Here is a 20,836-nt window from a genome sequence, read left to right as displayed (position 1 = left end):
TCCTACCCCCAAAGGTTTTGTTTGGTTCCAAAAGTTACACATCAAGAAAAGCGTGCCAGCCTCCAGTCTCCCAAGTTTTGTGAGGGAGGGGGTACTTGTGGGGCGGTAGATGGTACTTACAGCAAATCAGGTTGACTCAAGAGGACCTCCCTGAAGCTCAGCCCCAGCTGGCAGAGTGCCTTGTGCACAGCCAGCCTGTGCAGCGTGACTCCCAACTGGCAGCCGCCTCTGGCTGGGTGAGGGGGGAAGGGGGAGGGGAAAATGACGGCATATGTGCCCACAGAGATGGCTCTGAGTGCTGCCTTGGGCACCTGTACCATAGGTTCGCCATCACGGTTCTACGCACTTACATGTCCCTGTCAGAGAGCAAATGCAATGTTCAGAAATGGTTACCAGGGATTCAAATATCTCTCTGTGTGCTGGAAGGGTAAAAAGACTGAAGTAAAATGTATCCCCCTATTGGTGCTATATGGTGCTTGATGTGCGTAAATTAAATGCATGTTGAAAGGCCATCAAAAATAGATGGAAAAGGAATATATAACCTTTTGAATGTGTATTAGTTTTGACTATATCAGCATCATTGACTATCTCTGGAGCATACATTTGAAACCTTGTGTACAATGGATCACAAAGTTTTGCTTTTCATGTGGAATTTATAATTCCAAAGTATATTCGGTTAGACTGAGTTCCTGTGCATGATTGCTCTGTTCCAATTTTGGATGGTTTATAACTTAATTTTACTCACCAGAAGGAAGCCGTATGTCTTCAGATGAAACATTCCTCAGTTCATTTCCTGAGAAAGGGTACACTGCCATGCATGTGAAAATCTGAGGAATACCGGTAGGTGACTGAGAGGGATTCCATATTGTCAGCAATGATTTCATCTCATGAAAACCTTCTTCATCCTTTATATCTTCATTTTTGAGAAACATTCCTTTGAAAACAGAAAGAAAAGGAGATTTTTCTCCCTTCTCTATTGTTTTCCATCAGTTAACTGTGAAAAAACTGCCCTGAAAATGAAAGCAATATCAAATATCTGATATTCTTAGCTTAGACTTGTGGTGGTTCTTTTGTAACTCTTTTTTTCTTTAGTGTCTTCAGCATTTAAAGGAAATTTATGCTCCCAAATAAAATAGGGATTCCTAATCTCTTGCATCCAGTTACAGTGCTCTGCATTGTTCTCACAGCCAGATAAGGTTTAAAGTGTGATTTTTTAAATGTCACTTTAGAAAAATTTGCATTACCTTCAGATTTGTTCTTCAGAATCTCTCTGTCCATGTACCAGTGGAGATTTGTCTTGGGAAATGCCTTCCTTACTGCACAAGTAAGAGTCAACTGAGGGGAGGAAAAAAGAAACTCTGAAGTCAAAAGTTTTAAAGTTTGGTAGTTTAGTTCTAAAGCCGTAATGCTAAAAATACTTTCATTGAACTCAGTAGAGATCACTTTTCAATAGGACTGGACTGTAACCATTACTATAGAATAATAGCACTAATCAAATAGTTGTTCAGAATCCTTGGTCTCTTTCATTAATAATATCTATGCTTGAAACTTTTGTGTGCCTGTCTATGTGGTGGTTCTCACTGTAACTGAATATTGACAACTTTTAGGGGAACTCTCCCAATTTCTGAGAAATGGAGATTGGTTCAACCTTATATATGAGCGTTGGTACTGTTTTGGGTTTTTTTTTGCTTTTTTAAAGAAGAAATTACTGGCTACTTTCATCCATGTTGTTCTAGTTTTGTATTTCATTCATTTTGTCCTTAAAATCTAACACAGGCAGAATCTGCATGGGCCAAAAACAGCGGCCCTGGGACTGTAAAAATGCTGTTCGCCCTGGGATGCTGTTCGCATGGCTGCGGCCTCCACAACGAAGTAGCACCATGCTTTTCCCCTCCCACCAGGGCGGGAACACTGTTTTCCTATTGGGAAACAGTGTTTCCCTGTCGGTGCTAAGCAAATGGTGCCTGCAGAGAGAAGTTAAGTGTGTGTGTGTGAAAACGGATGTGCCTCCGTGGGCTGCAGCTGCTCTGGGGCTGCTTGCACCTCAGCATGTGAACAGACCCGGGGCTCCACGGCACCATATATGCCGGCAGGAAGCCACTATAGTGGCCCATGCAGAGTGGGCCATATTGCTGCCAGCTCAAGATAAGAAATTATTAGAAATTTGGGGATGGAGAACTGTGGTTCATTTCATTTAAAAGATTTCTCCAAGGCCTTTGCCAAAAACAAGGTCCTCTGCCAGAGAACTCTTTCAAAGAAGATTGAGCTATTTGGAGGGGGGGAAGGGAGGGGAGAGATAGCATATGCCTGGTGTTCCAGCAAGATCTTCCTCTGCATTAAAGAATTTATTGGAAAAAGACCTTGGATAAGTTTGAGATACTTGATAAAGCTCAAAAGTGCTTATAAGCCACTTTTTATGTGGTTGTTATTAACACTTTATATAGTATATAAATTTATAAACTCAATTGATAAAGTGCTGCCAAGAGTCTATTTACAAGATTAAAATTCTTTCAATATGTTTAAGTTTTCTATTGCCTAACACGGTGTTTTATTCATTGCAGCAGTTCACCTGGCGGTTGGTAATCCTGTCTGTTAAGTAGCTGAGATACATTTTCAAATAGCCATTGAGTGCAATGGTTATATGACTTTCAATGGAACATGAAAAACTGAAGAGTGGTTACATATGAAGAGCATTTAACCTCTCCAATTTCTTGTTTCTCCACTGAAAGTGAAGAACTTTTATCAAATTATACATAATTTCTAGTTCTTTCTGAAGAACTGAGTAGAAGGAAGGAAACAAGAATAGCCTTTCCAACTAAGAATACATCTTGAAGTCTGGGCTCATATAAAGCACATGAGTTTGTTGGAAACCGTTGGATTAACCTCACCTGTAAATCCTGTCACATTTAATTAAATGCAGTGAAACTATGGTTGTTTCTGCATAGCATAATAATAATGGGTTACATTCGGTATTTTAGAATTTGGGTCTACTTTGCCCTGATTTCTCACTTTTCATGGGTGCCTATTTCCATGAAGGAATTGAGTTAAGGCTGAGATAAAATATTCTGATTTCTTTCACATGAGACAGTTGGCATGGTTGGGGTGATGCTGCTCCACGCCATTGCCAGTCCTAGCATGAAACGGCTTTCTAGGAATGGAAGCGTGAAATTGGTCCACAGGTGCATGTCACATTTCAGGTGATATTGCACCAGGTGTGCAGGCATAAGGAGGATTGTGCTTTCAGCCACACACATTCGATTTCAGCTGCCCCCTTCATTTGCGGGGGGTGCCAGTAAGGAAGGCTGAAGAGTGTTTTGGGCAAACTGGTCTTTGGAGCTGTCATGTGTGCCATGATTCTGCAGGCTGCTTGAGTGCATCCTGTCAGGCAGGTGCTTTCCCCCCCCCAGGACCCCAAAGGTGTTCCCCCCCCAGGACCCCATTGGAGCCTGGAGCTGTGGGACTGGGCTGGCTGGGCTGCAGTTTGACTAGCAAGTGGTGCTTGGCAAGAGCAAGTGGAAAAGGGGAGAGCACTCATCCTTTCCTGCATGAGCTCGCTTCCTGGGGTCTGAAAGAGCTGTTAAAGGCTGCCAGAACTTGTAAGCAAGGCAGCCTGCAAAGACCATAGCGGCAGCAGCATTGTTTATTTATTTACTTTATTAGTTTTCTATCCCGCTCCATCCTCCATCCTACCACTAAAACTATAAATCCTAATTTAAAACTTTAAAAGCGTGATATAAATTAATCCATCCCATCATTTCCACCCTGCCTTTCCTTTCCCCCGGATCTGCTCAGCTGAAGCATTGAAATGTTGTTGTGAATCCATTGCCATGCACAGTTGGGTGAAATGGCATTTACTCACTGCCATGGGTAGAAAATGTTTCAGAAAGGGTGAGCTGCCATGCCCAGTCAACTGTTCAGCAGAAATGAAACTGACATGAGGTAAGGCAGGGAGAACAAGCAGTGAGGTGGAAAAAAATTGTTTGGGTGACCATGGTATTCCCATGGAAGTGGGTCCAATGCGGGATTTTTGAAAAAGATGGCTATTTTAACATTTTTTTAAAAAACCTGAGGGAAATATAGTGGGACAATCCCATTTTGCAAACCCATACGAAATTCTTGCTTAAAACTAGGATATTTCTTTTTGTCAACCCGGTATATTTGAACAATGCAAAATCGACCTAAAAGTAATATCATTCAGGAAATGAGCTGTGTTCAAATATGTACCAACCATTTACAGAAAGAAACAAGCAAATGATCTTCTTTTGTTACATAAAAGCTGGTATGCACTGCCAGCATCGACTCTCTCTTTGTTGCTGTACTATTGGAGGGCTATTACAGCCCATGGATTTGCATGAGACTTCTCTGTTGGGCCTGCTCTGGAGTTAATCAATCTGTGAATTTCATCCCAGTAACATTTAAATGCATCCTATTATTGACTTCTGGATTGTTGATTCTAACATCATCTCATTATTCATAATGTCAACCGTGTACAGTTGATTTACAACTTTTGGCTATTATTTCCAGGTAAATAAATGAAACCTGGATTTCATGGCACATAGCCTGTCTGTAAATTTTCTACAGAGTCAAATGTGAAATGAAGGTGTAATGGACCCCCACACCTTCTTAACTTTCTTCAGGCAAAGAAACTACTCACTGCCTCCCCAAACAGTATGGGGAGGCAGCAAAATGAAAAATACCTGATCGTCTGAAAGCCATTCATAAAGCTTAATAAAGTTATGCCACCTGAAAGGCTGAAGCCCTGGCTGCAGCATTCTCAGACCTAAAGAACATCCTAGGCTGCCCCCCTGCATTGGCAACCAACCAGACACCAGCACTGCTTTGTGGCAGTGCCCACTTATGAGTTTTGCTGCCATAGAGCTGTGGGGTGGCCAGTGGAGGGGACAAACATGTTAAGTGCAACCTAGTGCCACTTGCACAGTCCATTCACCCCTGTATGGATTGGGCTGCCTCTTTCTTTAATTATCCCCTAAAGTTGTGTACTACTAAAGGCAAGTGAGCAAGAACAGTTCTTCCCTCAGACAGAAGAAAATTATCTCACCTGCTCAACTACTGAGAGGAGATTTCTGGCAGGCCAATTCCTACCTTAAAACAAACACATAAACACACACTGTTTGCAGAGTTTTTTGCCTCATTTAACTAAACGACTAAAAGAAATATCAACTGTAAACTAACTGTAAATATGCAAATTCACTCACCATTCCAGTTACGTTCATGTGGAGGGCAATAGAGATTTCTGGTTTGACTTGAGCACAGAAACAAAACATAAATTTTAAATAAATAGGTAGCAATTATTATAGCACCGTAAGTTTGTTCACAAGACCCAGTAGTCTGTTAATATAACAGATGCAGAAACCCATGTTTATAACGACAGCACACAGGTAAGTTTCACCTCTCACAAGAGTTCACACCTCATAAGTAGTAGTTATGATATCATGATTATTTTTACAGCCCAATCCTCTGCATATTTGGTTCATTGCTGGCAAGTGCAAACACATCTGTAGTGTTCAGTCATGCCTGCAGGATTTCCCACTCAAACTGCCTAAAAGGGTTCATTCCTTGTTTGCCCAGTTCTGAGGATTGATTCACACAGTTGCTTTGAGGGCTCCATTTCCATTGCTGTTAAGTTTCTTTTAAAAAAAAAATGCCTGCATTGGATGTGGGGTGTGAAACTGTGATTACCTGGTTACTCAGCCACAAGCCTGAATGCTAACTGAGCATGTTCACGGAAGGGGCTGAAGCCTGATTCATGGACATAATGAATGGGAATCAATGGTAGAATAGACCTGTGCAGGTAGAATATACTGCACTACATCAAGATGTGGATGGACGACATTCAAGGGTGCATTTTGGAATGCTCCTCTGTGCTAAACAATTCCTACCTATTAAAAAACTCACATCCCACTAAAACAGAGAGTAGTAGAATGTTTCTGCCTGCTATGCTACTTTGTATAGCATTTTATATTCAAAAGAACATTTCATGCCTAAAATCCTCCACTTGCAATTCAAAAATAGTAAAGCTCTTATTGGAACAGCAAAGGCAGCACTGTACTGCCTCCAAAAGGGCTACTTGTGGTGCAGAAGGGAGGTGCCCTCCCTCTCACCACCCTTGCCTGCCAACGCCTAAGTCAGTGGTGGCGAACCTTTGGCACTCCAGATGTTATGGACTAAAATTTCCATCAGCCCCTGCCAGCATGACAAATTGACCATGCTGGCAGGGGCTGATGGGAATTGTAGTCCATAACAGGCCTAAGTCATTTCATTGGCACCAATGGCAAAAATGCAGTCAAGGACTGGTGTTCCCAGATTGGAACACTGGTGGAAGCTGACTGATGTTGGCTCCACCCCCAGGATACTTTCACCCACTCCCTTCATTCTGAATGCCAGCGTTGCTTCACAGTGGCCTGGACCTCTGAGTTCATCGGTTTTTGATTGATTCTTTTATTTTGCTTTTGGATTCTTGCGTTTCACATAAGTTGAGATTCATGAATGTTATATAATTTGAGATTCTCATGTTTTAGATTCTTGGGTGCAGCATAGTTTCATATTCTCAGATGTTATGTAGTTTCATGTTTTCAAGTTTTACATTGTATTGTCAAAGGCTTTCACGGCCGGAATCACGGCCATACAGCCCAGAAACCACACAGCACCCAAGTTTTACATTGTTTGGGCTTAGCATAGCAATAACTTCAGGAGGGTTCCTCTGGAAGGAGATTTTTAAATGTTACTTTTTTGTGGATTTTCCTCCACCGAAAACAGGGGATGATAGTTGGGGTATCTTGTTTAGGGGTCCATATAATGGGATCCCTTGGTCCAAATAACTTTAAATTTGGAAATCACTTAAGGGATGGTTACCAACAGCTCCCCTTCAGCTTTGGAGCCAGTACCTTTAAAATACCCCCACCTCCCTGAAATAATACCCATAAGGAATAAATGAGTTGAAAAATATTGGAAACCTGAAAAACCCAGCTGTGAATACCATGCCAATATTTGGAATCTGGGAAACCAGAAATACCATTTTTTTTTTACTCAAATATATCCATATCCAAAAATTACAATTTTTTTCCCTGCACACTTCAAGCTGCTATTTGGACAGGATCCGATCACAAAATATTGGAAAGTCCCATGTATAGTTAGGAGGTTCCAACTCAAGCATCCTGTGGTGTGGTAAAGACAGCTGTTTCCAAATGAGTCTTCTCTGAAGATATAAAAGTTATGTTTCCTAGGTCCATCTGAGGCATTTGCTACTCCAGTGAAGAGGGAAGTCAGGGCTGGATAAACAGGTAACACACTGGCTTTGTATTTACAGGCACCCTTTTTGAGCTCGGTGCCTTGTTATGATGCTGTACTTTAAACAGCCATAGAGAAGTGGCAAGGCAGAAAACATGAGAGCTTGAGCTGGCAAAAAGGTCAAGGAAGAAGAGAATGGGGAAAAACACAATTTTAATCATGAAAACTCAGTTAAAGCTGACTGTAGCCCAAGAAAAGAGCAAGACTAACCTCCAGAAGGCTTTATAACCTTATGAAATCCAGGTAGGAACTCAAAGGGGCTTCATAGGCTAAGAAACAATCCCCATCATTTTAGGAAAGCAGAAACAGAGTCAGACAAACAACTCATTGCTATCTATAAGAACAGAGACTAAAAACAGGTAAAATCTTTAGCTACATCGTGCTTTTTCAGTTGCGCACAGGGCAACTTACTTTGCAGACTTTGGGAATTTTTTTGTCTGCATATGTTGGATCTGATAATCGTTCACCAATTCTTTTGAAAGATACTTTAGAAAACAACAGAATTGGACACTAGAGAATCTTGCTGCTTCATTCAGAAATTTACTTCCTTTCACCAATCATCATTGACTCATGTTTGTTTTGATTATGGAGGTGGTAGGCATAGCAATTGGAGATCTTCCAAACATCAAAGGCATCAAAGATTCTGATGAGGAGTGGATGAACTGTGAATTTGAATATTTATAAGAAAATATAAGACTTTTATGAATTATAAATGAAAATAGTTCAGATGTATATTCTACTATATTTTCTAATGTTTACATTTACATCAGTACCTATGGTGGCAGATGCAGGCTGCTGCAGCTTTGCAGCAAGAAAAGAAAAGTATTTTTAAAAGAGAAATAATTAAAGCAGAGAAAGGGAAAGCAGTTTTTGGAGTAATTTTAACCTGTTCTGCCATTCCAAAAAAAGGGGATGAGTTTGAACAACACCAATTCTTTGTTCCAATCTAATGGTTCCTTTTAATATACCATTGAGGTGGGGTGGGAAGCTTGCTAATAGCGTTGTGAATTCTGGGATTCTGATAATTGCTAGAACCCTAAAGGTGCAATCTAAACAGATCCAATCAGAATATTTTAAGTCAATTCTTTGGGGCTTACTCCTAGGAAAATGCTCTCAGATGTTCTAGGATCATGTAGGCTGTTGCCCAACCCAATAAAAGACAACTAACTTCCAAGTTACTCCAAGAAAGTTTCTAGCCCTCACATTCTTTCTCTCAAGAGTCAGGATTCCTGGTACTTTATCGCTTGGGCCACATTTGCTCATTTGGGTGCTCCCCAAAGCTATAACTTGAATACTACTGCTCTCCAGTTACCTGGCATATGTGGTAGTTCTACATTATTTTTGAAGTATTTCTACTGCCTTATTAAATTTGCATCCTAGAACTAAAAAACAGATCGATCATTTCTCATCAAGTGTTTTGAAGCTGGGTAGCCCAATCCAGCTGGGAGTGGGGGATCATGGCAGCCAGGGAAGGCACGGCTATGCTGCACAAATAAAACAAAAACTGTGAAATCTTCCTGCCCTTGGGAAACCCCATAGGGGAAATAAACTTCTGCCATGAAAATTGTGGCACAAGTTCAGGGGCAGCTGCAGTGGTATCCTGCAGCAAAATGCCCAGTAGAAGCCACCTGCAATCAGCTCCAATTTGGGTCCAACTCCGGAACACCCCCTTCCCTCTGGCATGCAATTTCAAGGCAGACAGGTGCTGTGGCCTTCTGTGGCCTTCTGAGTGTGGGCACCGCAGAGCTCTGCAGCACCCCTCCAGAGACAGGGGTGCCTCTAATGCTGGCAGGATGGACATCCTCATCGGTGCAAGTCTGCACTTCATTCAGTGGGGAGTTTCCAGAGTCTGGTTCCATACTACTTCTACCACATAACTCTCACAGAGAGAAGTCTGTTATACACCTCTGAAGATGCCAGCCACAGATGCAGGCAAAATGTTAGGAAGAAGATCTGCCAGACTATGGCCACGCAGCCCAGAAAACCCACAACAACCAGTTCTTACTATGTTTTTAAGTGCAATACAACTTTTTTCACACCAGGAGATGTGGAAGAAGAGGCAGAACATTTTTTTCTTGGGGGAGGGAGAAAAGGGGGGGAAAGTATTGTTTGAAAATGTATGAAGAAAATTACTATAAACTGTAAAATTCAAATGATACAATAAAAAATTAAATAAAAACATTTTTTTCTGTATTTGGATAATCAGAACATCCCTGCCTCCCTGTTACCGGAGAAGCCTGGTATTGGAGAAACAGCAGACTGAGGAAGTAACAGTGCCATCCTAAGTAGAGTTATTCCCTTCTAAGAATGGCACAACAGTACCGAGAATAGGGTTCAAGCAGAAGAACACAGACCAGGCAGTTTAAATAACATTGAGAGACAGGAAGAGGTTTGGCTAAGCAGCAGGATTCTTTACAGCTTTCTAAGGGCCCTTTGCATTCCCACAATGATGTATCAATGACTATTTTGTCATATTTCCTTTGATCCTGTTCTACAGTAACCCTCATTTCCTCCACTTTGGGTCTTCGTGTTTGCCAGTTTTCAGTCCCCAGTGATTTTGCGTGGGTTTGTTCCATCCAGATGGGTTTACTTGACTTTGATGTAGAGTTATGCTTTCTTAATGACTAATACCCCACATCCTCCCACTCAGTTTCTGTGCATGTTGTATCCAGTGAGTTGAAAGACAAAACTAAAATGTGCATTATGTCAACTATTTCTGGAACTCTGTCTAGCAGGCAGCACGGTAGACATTAAGGGCTGGAGATATCATGGAAGAGAGAGGAAAAGTAAAATAAATAGATCATAAATAAGAGCTGTTTGACTTCTAACCTATTTCAATGACCGTGATAATGTTAGACAGGTTGTTGAAATTGACAGTCAAACTTTGGCAAAGAGCAAGCCTTGGAACAGATGAATTCAGTCCAACAAACAAGTATAAAGACACGTTGTGAATGTTAGATACAGTAGAAACGTGTCCTCTTCACCAGCGTCATGTGGTTGGGTTTCTATATGCTGCCCTTAGGTGACAAAGTCTGAAGAAATCCTGAACAACCTTTTTATTTGTTTATAGTCAGCCTTTCTCACAGGGACTTAAGGTAGATTACATATAATGAGTCAGTACAATCAACAAAACTGGACCTTTATTAACAACTGACTTAGGATTTTAGAAGTTTAGAATCATGAGAAAGAACTGAAACATAAGATAAATCTTAAGTGGTATTCTGTACTACACTAAGTAATCTGTACCGCATTGTGGTACAGATATTGCCTAATAGGATTCTACTTACAATAAACTATATGCAGCAGTGTAGACGACAGTCTTAGCCTGTTTCCTGAGGTCTGAGATGACTGTGATTTAGTTAAATTAGATGGAAAATTTCTTTTTTTTTTTGCAAGGGCTACTTTTGTGGTGATGTTTTGTGCGATGGTGAGTGGAAGGATGGACAATTCAAAACGCAACATTATGGATTTAACATGTCTCCAGCTCCTGTTTTGCTGAGTTGCTGCTGGGAGACGTCGGTGTTTGAGACAGGTAACAGGCCCTAACTTTGATCTGTGAAGAGCTGGGTTGCAGTAGCCCGGGTTGGCTAGTGGCAGGAGTTCCCCTGGTGGACTGCATAGCGGGGAGCTGGTGGCAATGGTTTCTTTACAACAGGCGCAGTTTTGTGCAGAGTGGATAACTGTGATCCCTCGGCAGTTCGGACAAGGGGAGTGGTGGCAGAGACCCCTCCCCACAGCAACAAAGGTGGGGCTCACCACAGTGGCAAGCACAAAAACAAATTGGGGATTGGAACACCCCACAGGTGGGATCCAACCAGTTCTCACCACTTCTCTGGAAGTGGTTACTAATTTTTTCTGAGTGCCGAGAAGGGGTTACTAAAGCAACTTCCCTGCCCAATAGGGACTGGAGGTAAATGTGTGCAGCGGCACCACTGTTTGAATCCCACCACCATCGGAACCTGTTATTAGAATTTTTGGATCCCACCACTGGAACACCCTGCTAATCTGAGTTGCAAAGAGCCGGGCTGTGGGGAACAGATGGCAGAGGTTTTCCTGCAGCGGCAGATTATGACTATAAACAATAGTGGACTCGGATTCTTTCAAACTGGCTTATGCTGCCTGCAACCAAGAAATATCAATGAAGCTTTACACTGGCTGTGACTGTGATCTTCAACAGACTGGTGGGCAAAGGACTAATAAATGGGGGTTGGTGGCAGAAACCCCCAATAGACTGGTTGAGGGAGAGGAGACAATAGCCTTCTTTGGGCTTTTGTACCATCACCCCTTCTTTGCTGTTGCCTAAGGTAGTTAACTATTAGGAGTGTGTGCTGCTAATAGTAGTTAGTTTTCTACTTGTATATTGTTAGTTAGTTCCCTTTTCGTATATTGCTAGGGACTGTAGTTAACTTGTAATAACTTCTTTTGGTTCAGTGCTAGGGAGTGTAGGTGGGATAAGTGTAGCCATCTCCTTCTGGAGTAACTGGGTAGTATTGTTAGGTTGTCTTTTTTGCAGCAGTTCTAGTTTAGTGTAGAGTAATTTTAATCATATTGTTAATATTTTAGTGTGCTGTTAATGCATTAGTATAGGTTTGATGTATTGATACATTGTGAACTTATGGTTGTAAATTTATTGATATATTGTTACTTGGTATTGTATTGATATTTGATATGTTGATAGATTGTTGATGTTGTGTTGTTAATATACTGATTTATTATCAATGTATTGATAGTGTGGATTTAGTACTGATATGTATTGATGTAATGCTGCGGTTACTGTTATTAACAAATTGTTAGGCTTGGGGAGTTTAAGTCGCCATCTAAAATTTCATTATTATTTAGTTTTTACATATTTTATTAGTATTTACTTTGTTACAATGTATATTGTTTTATGTATATTGTATATTGCCCTGAGCCCTTTGGGGATAGGGGTATACACTGAATTACAAATACAAATCATTTATTCAAGTAAGTTCATGAACAATTTTGTACAGTGCAACTCTATTATCTGTGCAGAAAAGCCTTATTGAATATTTCAGTTCTGCATAGTTTGAAGAAAGCTAGGAGAGTGAGATCTTTCCTGAGGTCCTCAGGCCAGTCATTCCACAAGATGAGAGCCACAACACAGAAAGTGCATGTATAGGCAGTTGTTGATTTTGCCCATTTGGAGGTTGGCACTTGCAGAAGCCCTGCCGATCTGAGCAAAGTTGTCACATTGGAGCATAAGGAGAAAGGCAGTCCTGCAAATAAGAGGGGTCCAGGTCTTGAAGGGTTTTGTATTTATTTATTTATTTATTTATTTATTTATTTATTTATTTATTTATTAAATTTATATACCGCCCGATCCCCGAAGGGCTCCGGGCGGTGAACAACATCATTTGAACATCAACAGGAGCGGTCATACAAATATAAATACATAAGCTCCATCCCATAAAATAGCTTAAAACTCATAAAAACAGCGAATAACCATAATACATAATAACAACAAGAGGCGTCCAACCCCAATTTAAAACCTTCCCCCATGGGGGGGGCGGTGGGGCCCCTCAATATGAGGGGACCCTGATGTAACTGTCCCAGGCACTCAGTTAAACTCAGTTTGGTAACAAATGGGTACCCAATGGACCATCTGCAGAATAGGATTAATGTGCATGCTCCATCTAATAGTTGAGCCATGACATTCTGGACCAGTTGGAATTTCCAAGTTAATTTTGAGGGAAGATCAATATATAGTGCATTACAGTAGTCTAGACTCAATGTTACTATGGTATGCGTCCAGGTGGTCAAGTCAGGTGGATCAAGGTACAGGACAATCTTACAGGCTAGGATGAGTTGGTAGCAGCTGCATTAACTTGCTTCTCCTGTAATAAAGGTGAATCCAGTATGACACCAAGGCTTTTAACTGAGCTTGCAAGGGTCAGTTGAACTCCATAAAAAGCAGGGAGAACAATGCCCTTTAAGACTCTGCCCTTCCAACCAGCATTACCTATGTCTTTTCAGGGTTCAGTTTCAATTTGTTCACTTTAGGCAGTTACAGCAATTCATTACTTCTCCCACATTACCAGCAGATTTGGATAACTATTATTATTATTATTATTATTATTATTATTATTATTATTATTATTATTATTATTATTATTATTATTATTATTATTATTATTATTATTATTATTAATTTGATTTGATAAACTGCCCTACCCCCGAAATGGAATAGAATTGTGTTGTGTGAAACCCAATAATAAAGATTCCCCACTTATGAAATCTGGTTTCCAGCAGAAACCCTTTGAGTCTTATCCATCATTGTGGTAACTACTACAAACGAAAGGATACTTATCAGTGGATTTCACTTCTAAACAATGGCTATGCCTGGCTGAGATCCTTAATCTGTCTGAATCATCTGGTTTATATTTTAGGTCAGATAACTATCTCATTGTTTGTTTATTTAAAACATTTACAGGCCTGCCTTTCTTTCAGATAGCTGAGTTGAGTCACAAGAATAAAGCCAGCCCATCACACACACACACACACACACACACACACACACACACACACACACACACACACAGAGAGAGAGAGAGAGAGAGAGAGAGAGAGAGAGAGAGGGGCCCTTAACAATGTCCACAAGAGACTGCAGGCCTCTGACAAAGCAGATAAAAATCATCACCAAATACACTTTTAAAAAAATTATACAAAATGCCAATAGAGACAACAGTATCCTAATTTCTTCTAGTTGGTGCAGCTACAAAAACATACAAACAAATGGGCAACAGTGGAACACAGCTTTTGAATCATGCCCAGAAACTGATGGGCAGCCAGTGCAGATCTTTCAGCTCAAGAGTGATGACAATCTCTGTAAGTATCCAACTCCCAACAGGAGTGTGATTGCCACATTTTGCACAAACTCAAGTACTGGATAATTTCTGTGGCAGTCCTAAATATTAAAAGTGTTATGGAGGAAGCCTAATCCCCCAACTGTTGTCCAGGATCCATCAACACCTCCATGGTATAAACCTCTTTCTTCAGCAGGAGTACAATTTTTTCCAGAATGTGCTGGATTTTATTGTAACCAAAAGCAGACATAAGAAGCAATCCTCAAAGTGAATTGGCTACTACCAAGTTCAAAACTCAACTTGAAAGTGCTCTTCATGAATAAAACAGTTGTAAGAGTCTTGTGCCACTCAGATGGCATTATTCTACAAAAATTATGCTGAAATAAAATCATATTAGTCTCGAAGGTGCCATAAGATGCTTATTACTTTTTGTTGTACCAGACTAACATAACTATCACTCTGATATTACCATGTAATGTTCTTCTTAAAATATGTGATACTCTATGCTCCAGCTTGGTAGTGGTGGTGGTGGTGGTGGTGGGGAGGATATTACTGATGAAACTGTGTGAAGAGGTTGCTCTGGTTACAGTATCAGGCAAATTCACACTAGCCTGACAAGGGCATTTGATCTCCGGACAGGAAATCAAAAGGTTTTGAATAAATTACCCAAAAGGAAGCTAGTAGCCAAACAGTGGTAGAACAAAGCAGCTGGTTACAGAATGGCCAGGAAATGGAGTTTACCTGAGAACCAAGGAAAGGAAACCAAGGGTATTCAGGCCAGGCAGGAGAGAGCACCTCCTGAGCCCAGGTCTGAAAAAAAAACCTGCCTGAAAATCATGCTGTTAGCTGATAAATCAATGCATTAGAACATTTTCTTGTTTTCTGTTTTTCCCCCCAATAAAAGCTTTGAAAACTCAGCCGTTTTTGAGTATCTGGAGAAAAGAATCCAGGATTTATAAGACAGGCATGGATTCCCCCCATTCCTGGTCTTGTACCAAACTGTCCCAAGGCAACCAATTCATACGGGCAGGTTGAGCATGATCACACCATCTCTTTCCTGCAACATGGCTGACATCTGAATTTGAAGTACAACAATTTTCCTATTTATTTATTTACTTCATTTATATTCCCAGTGGAGACCCAAAGCCACTTACCACGTTCTCTCTTCTCAATTTTATCCTCATAAAATTTTGTGGTTAGGCGGAGTGTGTGTGTGATTGACTCAATGTTACCAAAAAGATTCCCTGGGACTTCCAGATCCCAGTTGGACACTCTAACCAGTACACAATATTAGCTTTGGACCTCCTGAGCAGATCCAATCACCCAGTATTTTGTTTAGTTTAGACTTCAGTGACAACTAGGCCTAAGACATTCTAATATTCCAAGGTAACTATAAATTCACATTTTGTTTTTTTATTCATTTTTGTTTTATTTTTGTTCATTGTGTGACAATTATTCCTGGATGACAATCTTGACATCTGCTTATTATTTTTTTAAAAAAGAAAAATCAGTATAGCTATTGTGGAAAGAACAGCATTTCAGTATCATTCTGTACAATATTTTTACCCAGTTCTCTCATTCTGTGAGTTTATAATTTGCTTTTTTAACAAAAAGATTTAACATTCTACAGAAGGCTGACCATGAATGTCAACATGAGATGTATTCACAAATACATTAGAAATATTTTAAAAATGTTAAGCCAGTTTTTCAGGTGAGATTCCAAAGCAGCTTCCAGTTATAACAAAATGATAATTCTTTTTAAAAATCCACTAAAAAAATTCATTAAAAAAGAAAACAAATATTTAAAAATCCAGCAATTAAATGGGGAAACTATTTTAGCAACAGAAAGACTTGCTGTAACTTTGGAGAATGCCAGCAGGGCGGGAACTATATTTCAAAACTCAAGGGCATCTATTGAGAACTACCTACAAGCCAGTCAATCCCCCTTATTATTATTCAGAAGGGCCCCTTTTACACATGCAGAATAATGCACTTTTAGTCCACTTTCACAATTGTTTGCAAGTGGATTTTGCTATTCCACACAGTAAAATCCAGCTGCAAAGTGCATTAGGTGGATCGAGAGTGCATTATTCTGCATGTGCGGAAGGGGCCAAAGCAGTTTGTACCTCCCAGTGTATAAATACCTGGTGTTTGGAGCAGGACTTCTCTTGCTGATTTCTAGGACATATTGAGCAGGCACTCATACAGAAGACAGAGATTGTTTGCAGATCAATATCAGAAGCTTCAATTGAGCTTGAAACCAGACAAATAGCCAGTGCAGTGGTTTTAATACAAACATAATAGGATTCTTCCCACATATGCCTGGTTGCAGCATTTTGCAACAGATGTAGGTTGGAAGCAGCCCCACTTAGAATACATGAAAGTAAACTAATCTGGGGGTCACTATAATGTGCACAAAATCTGCATGCATCTGAAGCACATCAGTTGCAATAAAGAGATATAAGCTCTCTGTAGATAATATATTGGTGTTTCATTCACATAAATGCAGGAACCCACCCGCCATGCATTTGCAGGCACTATGATCATCTTACCATGTGAAAAGGACAAAGCATTTGTTTTCCACAAAGGTTCTGGTTGGCCTGAATGGATGTTCTGCCTGCATGGAAAATCCACACAATAGGATAATAATGTATATTGACAGCATTGTGAGGACCTTGTGTTCCTGACAAACATATGTGACATTGTATGAATGTAATGTCAATATATTATCTGCAGAACAATATAAAAATGAAGCACATCCATTGTAACAGAACATGGCTGCAAAAGGAACACAGTTGATTAGGTAGGTAAGAACAGAACTTATATAGATCCCATGTGGAGCCTCCTGAATTTTCCGTTGGGTCAGGAGAACCTAGGAAATCCATGATTACAATTGAACATGATTAAACAAGATGTGGATCCAATCAATGTATGGATTCAATTCTACTGAGCAACACATATTTACATTATATATTACATTACATTATACATATGTATTCCTCATTAAATAATAGTAATGTGTTCACTATTACTTACCAGGCTTCATAATAATGAGGTTAATTTCTGAGTTTCTGATTCCAACTGGATGCGTAGCAAAGCTACACTCATACCGTCCTGCCAGTTCCAGACTAACATTATTCAACTGTAAACTCCATTGGCTGCATTCTGCATATCTTGCAGTGGAATGGCTGTGGCTGAAAGTTCTGTTCTGGTAATGGTGGCATTGTTGACTGAAGTTTGCAGAATGGCTGTATCCCAGTTCAGCAAAATGCAAGTATTCAGTACCATAGGTAGGATTATGTACAGCTATCGTGGATGAAGAGACACCATCCACTTTTGACCACTGAGTTTGTGTAACATGGATTCTGCCTTGTTTTAGAATGCAACACTGAAGGGTCACATTGCCACCGAGCATGGCATAGACAGTTTTCTGATTCTCAATGATGACTTCATGTTGGGCTAAAACAAAACAAAAATACAAATGTACATTTATTCACAGTTGTGGTCTCCCCCAATATATATTTATTTTCTTATTAGAATGGATAACTTCCAAATATGATAATTATTCTGGACCAAATCCAGAGAAACTGGTCCAGATCTGTGGCAACCATTGACTTTGGGAGTGTCACTGATGGCTTGTTTCCTTCCTTTCCACTTCCTTAGAAGCAGAACAGAGGGGAGGAAATGCTTTAACGCTACTTGTATTCTTAGCAAAGAAATGCAATTCCCAGTTTCCATAAGTGAATTAGAACAGGTGCATAGAGGAAACAAAGAGGCAGGAGATTGAATGATGTAATGATATCAAAAAGCAGGGCTGGAGCACCAATAAGCACCTTCCAAATGAAGGTGGAATGAGGGAGGGGCTCAAGATCAGGCCATAAGTGTCCATCTGAGGGCTAGGCAGGAGGTACAAGCAAAGCAGTAAAAGAACAATCTTGGTTTGTATACAATAGAGTAGTTCAAAAGGGTCAGAGCAAGCGATAAAAATAGCAGTAAAATCACACTGTGCAAGGTTTTGAGTCCTCGGAGAACTTCTTCAAGCTGCTTAGCCAAAGTTATTTATTGATGTATTTAGAAAATGTATATGCTGTTTCTCCAGAGACTTGCATTCAGCAGAAGCTTATGGGAAGCAGGGGAAGAAAAAGACACCCTGGGGCATAATAGAAAAGCTCCTAAGCCTGCAAAGTTGGTTTTTTGTTTGTGTGTTTTTTTGCCCATCAACTTTTAGCTGATTTATGGTGACCCTATCAGATTTTCAAGGCAAGAAACATTGGGAGATGGTTTGCCATTGTTTGGAGGTCTCCTTTCCAAATTCTAGCCAGGACCTACTTAACTTCTGAGACCTGATAAGATCAGGCCAGCCTGGGCGATTCAGGTCAGGGCTAGTTGTGAAAGTCATTTAAAAAAAGGAGTCCAGGAAGTGCTGCAGGGTAAGCTGTGGAGAGGTTTAGTTTAGTTCAGCATTTTGCATTCAGGAAGCTGCTTCGCTTTTGACAGACTGTTATACAGGAAATTCTTTCTGAGAAAAATTCTTCAGAGCATGCATGAAGATCAAAGGGCAACATCCACGGAGAATCAGAAATAAATATTTTAATAGTTAACTTTTATTAATAGCCCTTTTATCTCTAAATGTGTTGCAACGTTGAGTTTCTGTATCTTTCAAGTTGTCGTGAGAGGTCTTATTAACAGGCCGACTTTTTTAAGCTTGCTTTTCTAAAGTTGAGCTGCTCCATCTGGGTTTAGGCTTATAATCTCGTACAGAGACTCAACTGATTACACTGTCTATTAGGATCAAGTCCATTTGTAGAACTCTGAAATGCACAATTGCTTATAGATAACGAGAGCCACTGTAGCAGCATCACAAATCATATGCTTGTATTGTCTTTGGGCCAGGAACTTTAGCCATAGAAATCCTATTGAAAAGAACAACAGTTCTGAAAGACTGTTAAGATTAGAATAGTTCATCATTAGTGCTCTCATGTATGACATTATATCTATATAGAGAAGTTGCCTTTAATTGCCCCTGTTTACCTTTGTCTTTATTTTCTAGTTCCTATCCCTGTTAAGTCATTTTTTTTTGCCATTTGGAGATGTGTTTTACAATCTTCTGGAGGAAACTGGTTCATTAACTTACTGGGAAAGATCCTAGTGGGCCTCTGCCTTGAAGAACCACTAGCTGCCAAGAAACACGTCACACTGACTCAGACCAAAGGCCAATCTACTCAAGCTCTGTAAACAGTTGGACCCCTCCTCCCATTAAGGAATGCCATGAAGACATGGGACCCAAAAACTAACATAAGATCAAGACACTGCTTCCCAAAAAATGGATGCCTCTCAGAGAGTTCTGGGATCCATCTTGTGTGTCAAGCTTTTGCAAGAAAGAGATTGGCTGCTGAACTTTCCCCCTGTCTCTATGGTGTGCTTTGCTGGATAATGGGGCTAGCTAATCTCTACTGGGTCACTCTAAGGTCCTTTGGCCATTCATAGTGTATGTGCATTCTGGATCCGCATGTGCACCACTACTACTGTGTAGACTCTTTCCTTTATTCCTGAAAATGCTGGTCCTCATTGTCCTCTTTTTCTGGATGTCTCTTCAGGATTGGTAACTAGCACCCATAATTGAAACCCTATCCAGCTTCTTTTTCTCTTATAGTCAGCTTTTGGTCTTTTGCAGACCCAACCACCAATTAGGCCACACAATATACAGAAAACCGACACACACAAACCAGTATCTACATAAAAACTCCAATCACCATCCACAACAGAAAAGGGGCATAATCAAAACTCTGACAGATTGTGCAAAACGAATTTGTGAACCTCACCTCCTCCCTGATTAAATCAATCATCTAGACTGGGCTCTGCAGGCTAATGGCTATTCCACAACAGAAATCAGAAGAGCTTTAAGACCAAGAGAAACCCAGAGGACTGAGGAAAAACAGCCCACCACAGGAAAAATATTTCTACCATACATCAAGGGAATCACTGATCAAATAGGGAAACTGATGAAGAAACATAACCTACAAACCATCTTCAAACCTACCAGGAAAATGCAGCTATACTCAGCAAAGGACAAGAGAGACCAGAAACACCCTCTGAACTCCCCAGAAGCCCCTCACTCTCATTCCACTTCACAGTCTAGAGACTGGGACCAGCATAGAGCCACTGTCTGACTGCTTACTTAGAGGAATAGTGCCTCCAGCAAAAGCTACATAGAATTACAAACTTTATTAAAAAGAAATACTACAATGAGTGTCATTATATACACTTGATTCTTAGTTAAAGGCATAAAACAGGTTCACTAATGTAACAGGAATATCTTTGTTAGAAGAAAATAGTTACCTCTGATAACATGTGTCAGGAGAAGCAAATAATGCGCCTGAAATGACCATTTTATCTTCATTTTGTGCTGCTAAGAAAGATTTTAAAAAATCACACTGAGGTTCTCCTGAAGAAGCTCAAAGAAGTCAAAGAATTCTGTCTAGTTAACCCAGACAATCACCAAATGCTCATCTCTTTCTCTACAAGTGGTGAATGATAATTTGCATATTCTCTTTTTCACGACTGAGAGGAAATGTATGCTACAGGAAACCATGTCTATAAATGATTTGGTACATGCTTGCCTGTATGTGAAATGTGTCAACTATTTGTGAACTTGTATGCGAACAGTTCACAAACTGCTTGTATGTGAACAGTTTGTGTTAAGC

The 20,836-nt window shown here is 40.3% G+C and overlaps 1 protein-coding gene across 1 annotated transcript in view; it reads right to left on the bottom strand.

The window, feature by feature from the left end:
• CD96 (CD96 molecule) overlaps positions 1-20,595 on the bottom strand; it is a 44,268-nt gene extending 23,673 nt beyond the window's left edge. The window contains exons 1-5 of the mRNA XM_048494051.1: positions 20,472-20,595; positions 17,169-17,591; positions 5,217-5,263; positions 1,245-1,335; positions 746-934 (exon numbers count right to left, since the gene is read on the bottom strand). Coding sequence (XP_048350008.1) covers positions 746-934; positions 1,245-1,335; positions 5,217-5,263; positions 17,169-17,591; positions 20,472-20,532 — 811 coding nt within the window. The 5' untranslated portion in view covers positions 20,533-20,595. The remainder of the gene's footprint in view (positions 1-745; positions 935-1,244; positions 1,336-5,216; positions 5,264-17,168; positions 17,592-20,471) is intronic.
• Positions 20,596-20,836: the final 241 nt, after the last annotated feature.

This window comes from Sphaerodactylus townsendi, linkage group LG04 (genome assembly GCF_021028975.2).
Source record: "Sphaerodactylus townsendi isolate TG3544 linkage group LG04, MPM_Stown_v2.3, whole genome shotgun sequence".
Classification (NCBI taxonomy): domain Eukaryota; kingdom Metazoa; phylum Chordata; class Lepidosauria; order Squamata; family Sphaerodactylidae; genus Sphaerodactylus; species Sphaerodactylus townsendi.
The sequence above is the reverse complement of the archived record's forward strand: the minus strand, read 5'-3'. Positions and strand labels throughout refer to the sequence as shown.